Here is a 13,616-nt window from a genome sequence, read left to right as displayed (position 1 = left end):
GCTCTGTATAGAATAGAGCTTTTTACTAACTCGGACCGAGGGGTTTGCAGATAAAGATGCACTGCGTTGCGAAGTGAATAATTGTGAGACGGCCTACTTGGCATTTCTGACTTATGTTTGCGTACTAAGCAAATAGATTCAAATATGAATAAGAAGGGAAGAATAAGATTTCTTGACAGTGAGCTCTGCTATTAAGTCCAAGCAGATACCGAACTGCTCACTTTTGGAGTTTAAAGATGCGCTCAAATTGAGTTACACCGCATGTGCGCCAGAATGGAGGGGCGTAACGTAGATGCGACTCAAAAAGGGCATAATAAACTGTTCTTGATGTTTGAAAACCTAATTCCCTGAAAATGGCATTTTTGGGATATTAATACTCTCTCGACATGGCAAGAATTTCCCCAAGCAGTCAAACCATAGGAAAGTATTGAATGGACTACCCCATAGTAACATGTTTTTAAGATGCCGGAATCAATACAATCTCTCACCTGCAAAATGACAAAATTGCTTCGAGGCAACCTACTGCACAATGACCCTACCTGATCATACCAAGACAAATAGCTATCAATAAATATACCTAAAAATTTTGCAGAGTTGTGCTGGATTAAGTTATAAGAACTATCTTTTAGAAGTAAGATTCTATCCTGAGTGACTCGGATTGGAGTGAAGACCATAAAATTTGTCTTTAAACTGGTCAAGCAAAGACTATTTTTCTGACATCAGGATGCAATGTGAGCCATGCATTTGCTGGCCAGTAACGCTGGCTAATCTTAACTAGCCACTATGGCTGAAGTGTTATCGGCAAAAAGGGTTACTTAGCTTCAACAAAAAGATGCAAATCATTTATAAATAGCAAAAAGAAGTCCGACCTCTGCCAAATTAGAGAGTACTGACCTTTATATCAAGATGGTAGGATTCAGCCTAACCTTCTAAAGCCTACTAGACAAATATGTTTTCAGCCATTCCAGAGCAGTGCGTCTGACGCCATAATGAGACACTTTATTTAATAGCACTGTGTGGTTTATTGTGTCGAAAGCCTGGTAAAGTCAAAAAAGATTTCAACAGTTTAGATTCAAAGTTGTTTAAAATTGTGGTGTACAGGGATAATAACTGCATCTGGCATCTGAAGTAGAGAGAACGTCTTTGAACCTATAATGGCGACAAAACAAATTATTAAAAGCATCTAGAAAGGTTACAAGGCGTTTTTTAAAGGACTTTACAAAAGTTTTAAAAAATACAAATAAAGTAATAGGCCTATAATTGTTAATAAAAGAGGCCTCTCCCTTCCTATGAAGAAGCATTACTATAAATACCTTAGTTCATCTGCAAAATGCCCATATTGAAATGATAAGTTAATAAAATTGGTCAAAACAGAAAGAATACCAGCAGTACTCTTTGATAATAATGAATAAGGAATGTCATTAAGACCACAAAACTTTTTGATTAGAAGCAGATTTGATAATGTACAGATTTAGCAGTTATTAGATTTATTTAATGTACAGTTCTTGTTTACAAAACAATTATCGTATTGTCGTAATGATGTAATTTTAAAGTTTTTGTAAATCCATGTTTGGTCCCATTCTCAAGTATCTTAATTCGTTTTAACCTTTTAACCTTATCTGAGGCACTAGATCTGTAAGATGTATTGACGGAACCCCTTAATTTGTTATCCCTGATGGACATGTTATATGTCCGAAACACGTCGGATTAATATTTTTTAAATAAATTTAGTGGAGGATAACCGAAAAGTATCTTTAATTACCCATTGACCACTGCAAGAATGAACTACTTCTTCAATCTTGGAGATGTTTATGCATGTCCTTATTTTTGCCAATAATCCTATGACGATTGATATTTTCCAAAGAATTACGACAACTTGAAGAAAGTTTCCTATTAATATGATAATGATAAGATGGACAGGCCGGAACGTTAGCTAAAAGAAAAAAGTTTTCTCTAAATTCTCAACTACATACTTATCAAGATTTGATGTCTAGATAAAGATAAAATTCCGATAGAATTAACATCTTTATAAAAGTTTCTTTGCTTCACTTTAATTAGTATTTTTATTATTCAGGGTTTATCATTTTCTGGTTTCTTGTTACATGTTTGAGTAGTTTTGATATTTGCTATGAAATATTTTTGGTTCTAGAGCCTTGAGGATAGACTAAAAACAGCCTAAACAACGACCAAAGAAAAATAGATTTTTTTTAATTCATATGCCACTTTTACCATACCTATTTAAACTAAACATGATTTCGTAAATGAAAACTCGTGTTATTCAAATAATTTCTGTTTTGTATTAAATTATGCTAAATTCATTTAAATATTCATCATTTTAAAAATATTATTTAAATATTTAGTACAAGAGGAACCCAAATAAAAACTGTTCAAGTTCATTAAATAAGAAAATTCACTATTCATTGCTCTTAAAAGGTTTTCTGGATTATACATTTTCTTAATTAAAATTTTACTTAATAAGGGCATCATTGTTATCATCAATATTATTAACAATTTTACGTCACTCTTCAGTTTGAAATATTGTACCTTAACATACATCTTTTTCTAATACACAATAAAAAATTTATAAAAAATAATAAAATGGTTGATAAAATGGTGCGTTCATTAATCAAATTAATTTTTTTTAAGTATCTTAAGGTATTTTAGGACAGGTTTTTTAAATTTACATTTTTATTGTAAACGGAACTCATTATTAATTTCATTGAACCTTTTTTTCTGAATTCTAATTCTTAATTATTTTGTTCAACTTCCGCAAAACTATTACGGAAATCCACTCTCTAAATCAACGTCTATATTCGAATATATTATTGAAGGTAAAACCAATATTTTTCACACTGATCACCAATAAATTCATTCCCAACAATACCGTCTTCCCATAATAACTTACCTGCCTTTAAACAAATATAATATTAAAAAAAGATAATATTAATGTTTTTATGACTTTTTACAGGATGCATCCGCACATACAAATGTAGGACGTGTGTACGAGGCACAACTTACGGAAAGGAAGTTCGAATGGCATTTCAAGTCACGCGTTACTAAAATTTCGAAATTCATTGACCGTAGACCGCTCAACGAAGATAACAATGGACCTTGGTGAGTTGTATACGATTTTGAGAGTAAGAACCCTGGTGTGTGGTGTTAGTGACCATTTTATTTGTGAGGATTTGGTCATATTGATAAATGGAAGGTCGAATGAAGGTATTGGTGGTGCATATATGAGTACAGGGAAACTTACACCGGATGTTTTTTAAAGATAGTTCCCACCAATTTTTATTTTTATTTTGACCTAATACAGAATTAGTTATTTATTGTTATTGTGAAATTTGTTGACGGATTTATAGATTTTATTTGCTTTTCTAAAGATTTAAGATGATAGCTCATAAAAATGTAATGTTATTTTTTGCAACAGATAATCCCAAAATACTTCAATATTTTTCTAAAAACCAACATCTCTGATTTTTAAATTGCTATTAAGTAACCTAGTTTGACTACTATACAAAATCTGTGACTTTTGATGGACAAAAATATTGATTCTGCATCAAAGACAAATTGATTTTTTTTTAAATTTTTTTGGAATAATTGTAATTTCGTTATTATAATTAATATTGATAAATAGATAATGGTATCCCAGATATCAATTCAGTAGAAAACTCCATGATACTCGGGTAGTTATATATAAAAAATAGAAGAACTCGAGTAGATTTATACAGGGTGTCCCGGTTCATGTGGGAAATCTCTCGGATCCAGGTAGAACATCGAAAAATAATACCGAACGTTCCTATAAAAAAAATTAATACAGGCCTTCTTTACGAAGATACAGCCTCCTAAAGGACGCTGCTGGAAATTGGTTTTTCATAAATTACTTTTAAACTACCCGGTAGAATTTAATAAAAATTTTAGGTGATAAACACTACTAGGGACTTCTTAAAATGACATCCTTAAAATATATTTACCTTGTTTACTTTACCAGGGGCGGACTAGGTTGTACACTTTAATGCGTATATTTTTAACACCCTGTATGTTAAAAAAATAATAGTAGTCTAAAAAAAAAAATTTGGATACCTTGAACCCTAGGCTAAAAAAAAGGTACTCTTGTTCATTATTGATAAAATGAACCGTTTTGGAGAAAAAAAATAATAAACGAGCCAATGTTTTTTTTTTATTTTTTTTTTAAATGAGATAAGTACGCCAGTTATTCAAAGATCAGAAAATTTCGATGTAAGTCATTTAATTTTAAAAAAATACATGTTCCTAAAAATACAGTGGTGTCCTAAAAAATACTTTTACAAAATATTTCTTATTTATTATACGTTTGTTTCTTTTTTGTTATTCTTAAGATAAAAACTAAACATAAAAAAAACTAAAGAAATAATATAAACCAATTGTATTTTACCTGACTTATTTATCGGAATTTTTGCATTTTTGAATGCATTATTGTTACAAACGTTGCTATACTCCAAATTTAGCAAATACCTATCATTTAAACCTAATCTTTGTCAACATATTCGTCCTTTATTTGATAATATTTTTTTAATTTTTGTATTTTTTTGTAACTTTTAATTTAAATTACGTCAAAATATGCAGTTTACTTTTATTGAGTATGCAGATATGCATCTTATGTATGGTCTGGCGTCTTGCAATGCATTGGAAGCAAAAAAATTGTACGAAGAAAGATTTCCCAATCGCATTATTCCGGATCAGAAAACATTTCAACGTGTTGATCAACGTCTAAGGGAAACTGGTAGGTTTCTGTTTTCCACTTAATGAGGTAATACTATTAAATTTCCTTAATGCAATTTTAGGATGTTTTGAAAAAAAAAGAATAATTTTGGTCGGAGGAGAACAGCACGTACAGTGCAATTGGAAGAAAATATTTGAAAATATACTCGAAAATTAGCCGGTCAGCTTCATTCATCCAAAACAATTGTACATATGGTACTTCAAGAACAATTGTTGTACCCATATCACTTACAAAAAGTGCATGAACTACTGCCCAGAGATTTTGCTCCTAGAATACACTTCGCAAACTGGCTGTTAGATCAGCAGCGAAATAATCCTAGCTTTATCAGCACGATTCTTTTTACGGATGAAGCAGGGTTTACCAAAAATGGAATTGAAAACTTACATAACTCGCATGTATGGGCTGATGAAAATCCCCGTGATACATATATTTCTCATCATCAACATCAATTCCAATCAATAAATATCTGGGCAGGAATTATTGGCAATTTTTTGATTGGGCCATTTGAACTGCCACCGCGTTTAAACGGAGAACTATATTTGGAGTTCCTCCAGAACAATCTTCCAGATTTATTAGAAGATTTGCCCCTTGCAACCCGCCGAGATATGTATTTTATGCATGATGGAGACCCACCCCATTTTAGCCTTGCTGTAAGACACCACTTAAATAATACTTTTGAAAACCGTTGGATAGGTAGAGGAGGACCTGTTGCTTGGCCACCTCGGTCTCCCGATCTAACGCCATTAGATTTTTATCTATGGGGTCACCTCAAAACCTTGGGGTATTCCACCCCAGTCGATACTCGGGAAGAAACTGCTCCAAAGAGTACCTTTTTTTAGCCTAGGGTTCAAGGTATCCAAATTTATTTTTTTTTAGACTTTAACATACAGGGTGTTAAAAATATATGCATTAAAGTGTACAACCTAGTACGTCCGTGATAAAGTAAACAAGGTAAATGTATTTTAAGGATGTCATTTTAAGAGGTCCCTCCCTAATAGTGTTCATCACCTAAAATTTTTATTGAATTCTAACGGGTAGTTTAAAAGTAATTTATGAAAAACCAATTTCTAGCAGCGTCCTTTAGCAGGCTGTATCTTCGTAAAGAAGGCCTGTAGGAATTTTTTTATAGGAACGTTCGGTATTATTTTTCGATGTTCTACCTGGATCCGAGAGATTTCCCACATGAACCGGGACACCCTGTATATCTTGGCAAGTATCTACTAGGTGATCCTAAGAAAAAATATGGGAAAACTTTGGACTATAGATTGATCGACGTTCTAAATCAAAAAAATTAAATCAAGTCTCTTTTTGTGATAGTTATCAAGTCATAGGTTATTTTGTAGTGGAAGTCTTTTTTGCAAAGCAAGTCAGAGCTAAAAAGTAATTTTTCTATTAATTTTTTTTAAAAAGCAGCATTTTTAAAAAAATATTAATCAAGTCTCTACCTGTAATAGTAGTAGGAGTGTTCTGCAAAGCAAGTCAAAGCTACAGAGTAGTTTTTTTTTTTTAAATTAACAATTTCTGTAAAAAAAATGAATTTTAATCTGATTAAGGCACTATTTAATTTCTTTGTATTAAACCGAGTCTATATCTGTGATACTAATCAAGTGATAAGCGATTTTTTAATCTGCAAGGGAGACTGAAAGGACAAATTTTTACTTTTTTTAAGAAAATCAAAAAATTTATAAAATGTCAATTTTGTGCCGATTGATCCTCTGTGCCACAAAAATTACATAAAGTCTCTATCAATTTTAGGTCAATTTTTCTTAATTCCCACCATTTTTGTCTAAATTATCTTAAAATTGTCTTTTTATACGTAGCTCAATGATATAATCTTAGCTCAAAGATATAATATTAGGATCTTAATGCAATATGAAAATAAATATTGCGTTAAGATGCTCCCTCATACATGAGCTTGCAATACATTTTCATATTTGGAAATGGTATTTTAATTTTTGAGGATGTTTATAAAAAAAAATATATTTTAAAGCCTTTCGAACCTCAAAGAGATAAAAAAATATCGAATTTTTGATGCTTTCTTTATCGATCATACTTAACATTTAAAATTTTGCTATAAATTTTTTTTATTTATTTTTAATAAATGTCTACATCCCAGTTATTAAATTGCATGATTTTTTTTTAAATATCTTATATTATATATTAATTTTTCTAGTTTGGCTCACTTGTATACATACTACAGGTATACCTTACAATTATCTGAAATATGTTATCAAAAATTACTATTTTCCTTTATAGGGTGAAAGAGTCGTAAAAGTAAGTAAGAGTAAGAGTCGTCCTTTACTACCGGATTCAACTTTAAAAATTTACTGTAGAATAAGCGGAATTCTAATCATTAATTAAGACCTTTATTAAATTCTTCATATTAGGTGAAAAAAATCTTGATATTACTAAGTTAATAGTAGAATAATTCCTGTTAATTGAAATACAGCCGATGTTCAGACCAATAGAAAGTTTTTTTTTCAATCAGATGACTAAAAGTAAACGTCAATTCGTCGATAATAAAAGTTATTTTCGTGCAAAATAATAAAAACTTCTAGTATAGAAAAATTCTACATATAATTTAAGAATTTAGCAAAAATTATTTTTGTTCAGTATGTTTAAGAAGAGTTAGTTTATTAAAATAAAATTTGATTATTGATTTTATACACTTGTTGGAAATTAGAGTGGAATCCATCGACGTTCTAACAAATAGTCATTGACAAAACATCTACATATTTTACTTAAATGACAAATTTTCATTAACATCATACAAAACGTTTCCATATACGTTTTTAAACACCGAATTTCTTTTTATTATTTGTCCTGCATCTCGTTTTAAAATTATTTATTGTTTACATTATTTTATTCTGGAAATTAATAAATCGAAATTTTGATGATTGGAGAAATCATCTCACTGCATTTAATTGATGATAACTGATATTTTATTTTGTTACTAATTTATCTAAGTTATTAATTTTTATTTTATTTATTTTGTATTATCATTTATTTCTACTGTTAAAAAATCATGTTAAAAAGTCACCTATTTAATGCAAAAAATAAAACTATTATCATATTTTTAAAAAAATAACAATTTTTAAATTAAAGATACAATAAAATTAAATTATGAATAAGATTTTATCTTATATTTTAATTTTTTGAGAAAGGTATATTTTTATTTCACATAATTTTGATACAATAATAAATAAAGCATGACTAAAAACCAAATATTTGCATAATAGCCTAAAATGGTTGATGTTTTTATATGACAATATTAAAAAAATGTCAAAAAAGCAAAAATTAAAAGAAAGGTTTCTTTGTTAAAATTTGTATTTCAAAAAATAATAATTTTAAATAAAATATAGTATACAGACAAATACTATATTTTATGGATTTATTCATTCTCTTAAAAATGTAAAATAAAAATAAGATTAATAGATTACGATATTTATATTTGATTTTTTTAATTGAAGAATCATACCAAACAAACACTCCCAAATTGGGTTAATATTTTTGCGTATAATTGAAAATTTAAATTTACTATATTTAAATATATAAATCTTCATAGAGTTTTTAATATCATTTATATGCCGGTAAAAGCATGTGCAGATCCAGTAACATAAACAGAAATATTACATGGCAGTCTAAGATTTGAAGTCACCAGAAAAGGTAGAAATAAAATAGTATTCGATAGAATAAAATGGTATTTGATTAACTTATAAATAGTATTAGAATGAAAGATTGTTGGTACAGCTACAAGTCAAACGTCCCTTATAAAGATGCTCTTTGTTTCAATGAAATTCATTATCGAGACACCCATATCAAATATGACAAAATCTCAAGTACGAACTTAAGTAAAACCTGCGCACGTACCTACAAGACTAAAAATTTAAACCTTCCTTATTAAAAAACAAAAACTGAAAGCTTTATCGGCGTCTATCGGAAGACTTCATCACTTACTACCCATGCATTAAACATAAGATCACGAAAAATCATATATACATATTAAAAAAAAATCTGATTTAAGTAGACTTAATATAGAAAACAACGCGAAGACGAGCCGGGCGGATTTATATTCAACGCCCGCTTCTAACGACTTACTCGAGATGTTAATAAATTTAAATAATAAAAAATATTATAATGGCAAGTTGAAGAAGGGTTTGTGAATATTATATAGGAATAAACTAAATGACGGTTTGTATTATAATAAATGAAATCCTTATTTCTTCCTAATCCTTAAGTTACTTGGATTATTAAATTTTAATTTTTCAAAGTGTGTTTTTTTTTCAGTAAAAAAAGTTCAGGTAATAATTTAGTATGAAACAAATATAGAGAAAAATATATTTGTTTTCATTTTATCGCAATGCTATATTTCCCTAAACTTATCAATGAAAAACTTCAAATAATCCAATTTCTTGGACACTTCTCACTTCCATACTAAGATCTGGGTCTTATAACACCTATTTGCTGATAAAATCAAAATTTAATAAAAATGCTCTCAGATTTTTTTTTTAAATTTTTGTTAAAATTTAATAATTCAAGTGAGCAGACGTAAAGTATAATGTTATTGGCATAACAGTAACTCTTAGAAAATATCTCTCATAGGTTAAAAATTCTATACTTATTAATTCACCCTACTTATTTCGTTGGAACATCTCAGATGTGACGTTGCCTATTTACTAAGATACCTTCAGAAGCAAAAGGCAATCTCCTTCAAGCAATCACTGCTTGCCAGCTTTCCATTATATCTAGATTACTTTAATTTTCTAGATATTTCACTACATCAAGAGTTTGTTGCTCAGAAATAAACTTAATTTTGCCACATCCTTCAGGTTTAGTTTCTATTGCAAAATACTAATTTAACTTTACCAACGTGCCAAGCACAGATACATATAATGAAACGAATTTTTATTTGAGATATGCCACGTCACGATCAAGAATAACTAATACTATTAAAAAACAAATTCTGCTCTATCGTCAGTTTCAGCAAATATAAATATAACTTTTCTTTATCTACGTTAAATTGTTCCTATATAAAGATCCTAATTCAACGTGTCAAATGTCCCATAAAGAACCACATCAATTTTGTTTCGACTATCCTCATTTTCAGCAGATATCTTTTTGAAAGTTTTGTTACTAATAGGAGATACACCTAATTTTTTCTCGTCCTCCCTATTTTTCTTTCTATTCGTAACTCTTAATGCAACGTTGTCATCATAATTTCTCTATCCTAGCTGAAATAGTTACAAAATTAAGTAACCAGGAGTTTTAACCCTCCTCAGCCTATTTTGTCAGAAACTATTCTATTTTGTTTTTTTTACATGAGGAATCAAGGTGGCGATCATTGGTGTGATGCAAATCTTTCTAACAGCCAAATTCCTAACAGCTTTTCACTATTGATTGATCCAGGTTATGAGATACTCCAGGAAATGAATGCAGGGCACTCTAGCCTACCTAGGAGTTCATCAATTTTATTATAGGTAAATAATGTATAAAGTCGGCAACTTGTTAGATGATTTATCGGTATCCATTTATATATCCCCTACTGATGTAGAGTATAATTGCACATCGGCGTCTGCACGGCTATAACAGTCATGACACATCTCTGGAGACTATATGACACATAAATCTCAGTTCTTATTACAAAAGAAATATAGGTGTGGTGTGATACAAATTCGAATTAAGATAGACTATAGTAGACTCAATCCCTAATACCTGCTCAGCATTTTTTGATTAAAGACAGCTTCACGATGTTCCTTGATTTATTGATTATAAATACACTTTGCAACCTTTTGGTGTGGCTTAGCTCCAATATTTGATTCTAATGAATATAATATGTATCTTTGATCTAAACTGTTACCAATAACGTCACAAAATTTTAGGCTAAATACAGCTTTTTTATGGGTTGTCACTCTAATTAATATAATAAAGCTGATATGTGACCTGAGTCATTTTCTACCCTATCCTGACTTTAAAGTTAATGTCAGTCTAACTTTATAAATTATACATAACTGCTACTTTCCCAACTAGCTCTAGTAAATTGGAACTTATTTCTTTAGAAGCTCGACAATTTATCAAATGACTGACTCACCACAATCTATTTACCTATTACCTTGCTAGATATTTTTACTATTAGTGTAATAAGACATATATACCCGAATGGAGAAAAGATTCATTGCTTCTTGTCTACAAGACCACAGATTGTAAGACTGTATTGTTTACAGTTTCCATTGAGAATCCAAATGAGACCCTTATTAAGACTAGTACTATTCACCTTTTCATCACCTTGACGTTGCAGTATGTTTTGATGAGCTATAAAAACTTTTTTAAGATTATTATCAAAGTACTTGTTTTGATGACGGTATCGGATTGAAAATCCGGCGAATCCATTGCAACTCATGAGTAACCTTGTTAACATACGATACGATAATTAGTGGTGCTTTTGAACGAGTAACATCACTATTAAAAAAGTTTTTCATTTTTTGAACTTTGTTGTTATTAAGTGGCATCTATCATTGTTTCTTCTCGTTTTAATTTTTTAAAAAATATTGAAATCTCACTACCTAATATGATCTAAAGTCCCTTATAAAAATGAACCGAAAATGTGATTTTAATTGTTTGATCATGTCTAGTTGTGGTGGTTTTATGCTCAATATATTAATGATTTATACACGCAAATGTTTATTTTATGTTTGTAATAAAATTACATGAACATAAATTCTTATCGAAATTATAAGTTATTTTAGCTGTTTCTAGAATTTCCCTTACCTAACGTTTTAAGACAGTAATAAATCTATGACACTTAGGCCATTATTAGAGAAGACATTTCCGCGAATCGCTAATGACTTAGCCGAGACAAAACAAACGAATCCTAAAACCACAAACCGATTTAGCCAAATGAATCTGATGCACAAAATGCACATCCATCACCGATATATGAGCTTCTGATGATGACAAATTAATATTTATGATCGGTTATTGGACGTGCATGCGAATTTTCATTCGGGTTAAAACAATACTGGGAAAAAATCGACATTGTCCGATTAAATGCTAATGTCGTGCGATCGGAATTTGATACCGAAATTGTTCTTGAAAGTATGACTTCTTCAAGGCCTTTTTGTTCCAGAGGCAGCCTTGAGTTGTTAAAAATAAATGGCTGACTGGTATTTCCGATATTTTAGAAACCACTTGAAAATTGATATTAGTCATATTTTAAGCGGTCTAGAGCAAATTAAAAAAAAACTTTTGGGGAATTTCAATATAGAGTCGAATTCTTTATAGCTCTATAAATTTTTATAAAACAAATTTGCATCTGGCCTTGCACTGGCCAACTAAACGAAAGAAAATTCAATACCAACAATACAAAAATCAATGCTAATTAATAAAATCCTTGCGTTCAACATAAAGTTTTTCGTTTTGTTTTGTTGTATAGTACGTAGCGTTGTTTATTTTTAACGACTACCTTATGGGAACTGGGTTTTTAGGATGCAAAATGCAGATCAAAATTCGGACAATAAAGTAAAAATTTCATAGGTCAATGGTTGGATGCTCAATGAGTATACTTTATTTGTTTCTATTTTAAGTGTAAATTAAATCACAATTTTTAGAGTTTCTAGTGGGTTAGTGTGCTTGCAAGATAAATTATGTTTATTACTTTTTAAGTGTTCCTCTAAACGTATCTTTCACATACAGGGTGTTCATTTGAAAACTCCGCACCACGAATTTATCGAAAACCACTGTTTAAAAAAAAACGCCGAAATACGTCAAAAGGTTTGTCAAGGGTTTGAAAGTTTGACAACTTTCTAACCTAAAATTACTTCACCCCCTTTTACCCTCTGCCTCCCAGGGTCATCCTCTTTAAAATTTTAAATGGCAAGGGGTATCGAGTAATAGCTTGTTTAAAAGGTCTTTTATTTTGACGTTTGATTTTCTTTAAATCGGTCGATTCGTTTTCGAGAAAATGAGAAAAATCTTTTGTTTATCTTAATTTGTTCAGATAGAAAACAAAAACATGAAAATATCAGTTTTTATTTCAATAAGTATTGTCCGTTTTTGGCCAAACAATGATATAGGCGATGTTCAAATTCCTGACAGACATTTTCAAAAGCATGTTGTGGGATACCATGGCAGCTGTCGATGATGCGTTGACGAAGTTCATGCAAAATTTCAGGTTGGGGAGTAAACACAATATATTTCAAATGACCCGATAGAAAAAAGTCTAACGGCGTTATATCAGGAGATCTAGCAGGCCATTCTATAGGCCCCCTTCGCCCTATCCATTTATCTGGAAACTCGTCGTCTGCAATATATTTCCAGCAAGACGGCGTTCCTCCTCACTATGTTCTTCCCGTTCGGCAATGCAGGCTGGTATGAACATCCCCGATATCGTAGAAGCTGTAGATTCTACGATAGCTGTAGATTGGGTGAGGTGTTTAGTTTGACGGAACTAGATGATAAGGTACAGTGTTTTACGCATACTCTTACGCAACTTTTTGATAGACATGCACCTTTCACCACGGTTAGGGTAGCAAAGCCGAAAGCACCTTGGTTTACAGACGCTTTACAAGAAATGAAAAAATACAGAAATTCACTGCTTTCAAAATATAAAAAAACTAAACAGTCTGGTGATTGGGAAGCTTATAAAAATATTCGTAACATGTTTACATCTGCAGTGAGAAATGAAAAGTAGGCCTATATTAATTTTGTGCACAGACATAGGAATAAAAAAGCGCTCTGGAATGGTTTGGACAATCTTAATATTTATAGTAAAGCAAAGAGCAATTCTACTTCAAACCTACCGGACAGCTTAAAACATCCGGAAGCAATTAACTGGTTTTTTGTCGAGTCGGTACATCAG

At 30.6% G+C, this 13,616-nt stretch overlaps 1 protein-coding gene across 1 annotated transcript in view; it reads left to right on the top strand.

Annotated features, from left to right (window-relative positions):
* Window positions 1-13,616, top strand: part of LOC126734365 (uncharacterized) — an 81,511-nt gene that overhangs the window by 23,792 nt on the left and 44,103 nt on the right. The window contains exon 2 of the mRNA XM_050437953.1: window positions 2,969-3,114. Coding sequence (XP_050293910.1) covers window positions 3,105-3,114 — 10 coding nt within the window. The 5' untranslated portion in view covers window positions 2,969-3,104. The remainder of the gene's footprint in view (window positions 1-2,968; window positions 3,115-13,616) is intronic.

The sequence above is a fragment of the Anthonomus grandis genome, chromosome 3 (assembly GCF_022605725.1).
Source record: "Anthonomus grandis grandis chromosome 3, icAntGran1.3, whole genome shotgun sequence".
NCBI classification, from domain to species: domain Eukaryota; kingdom Metazoa; phylum Arthropoda; class Insecta; order Coleoptera; family Curculionidae; genus Anthonomus; species Anthonomus grandis.
This window is presented reverse-complemented; position numbering and strand designations above follow the sequence as displayed.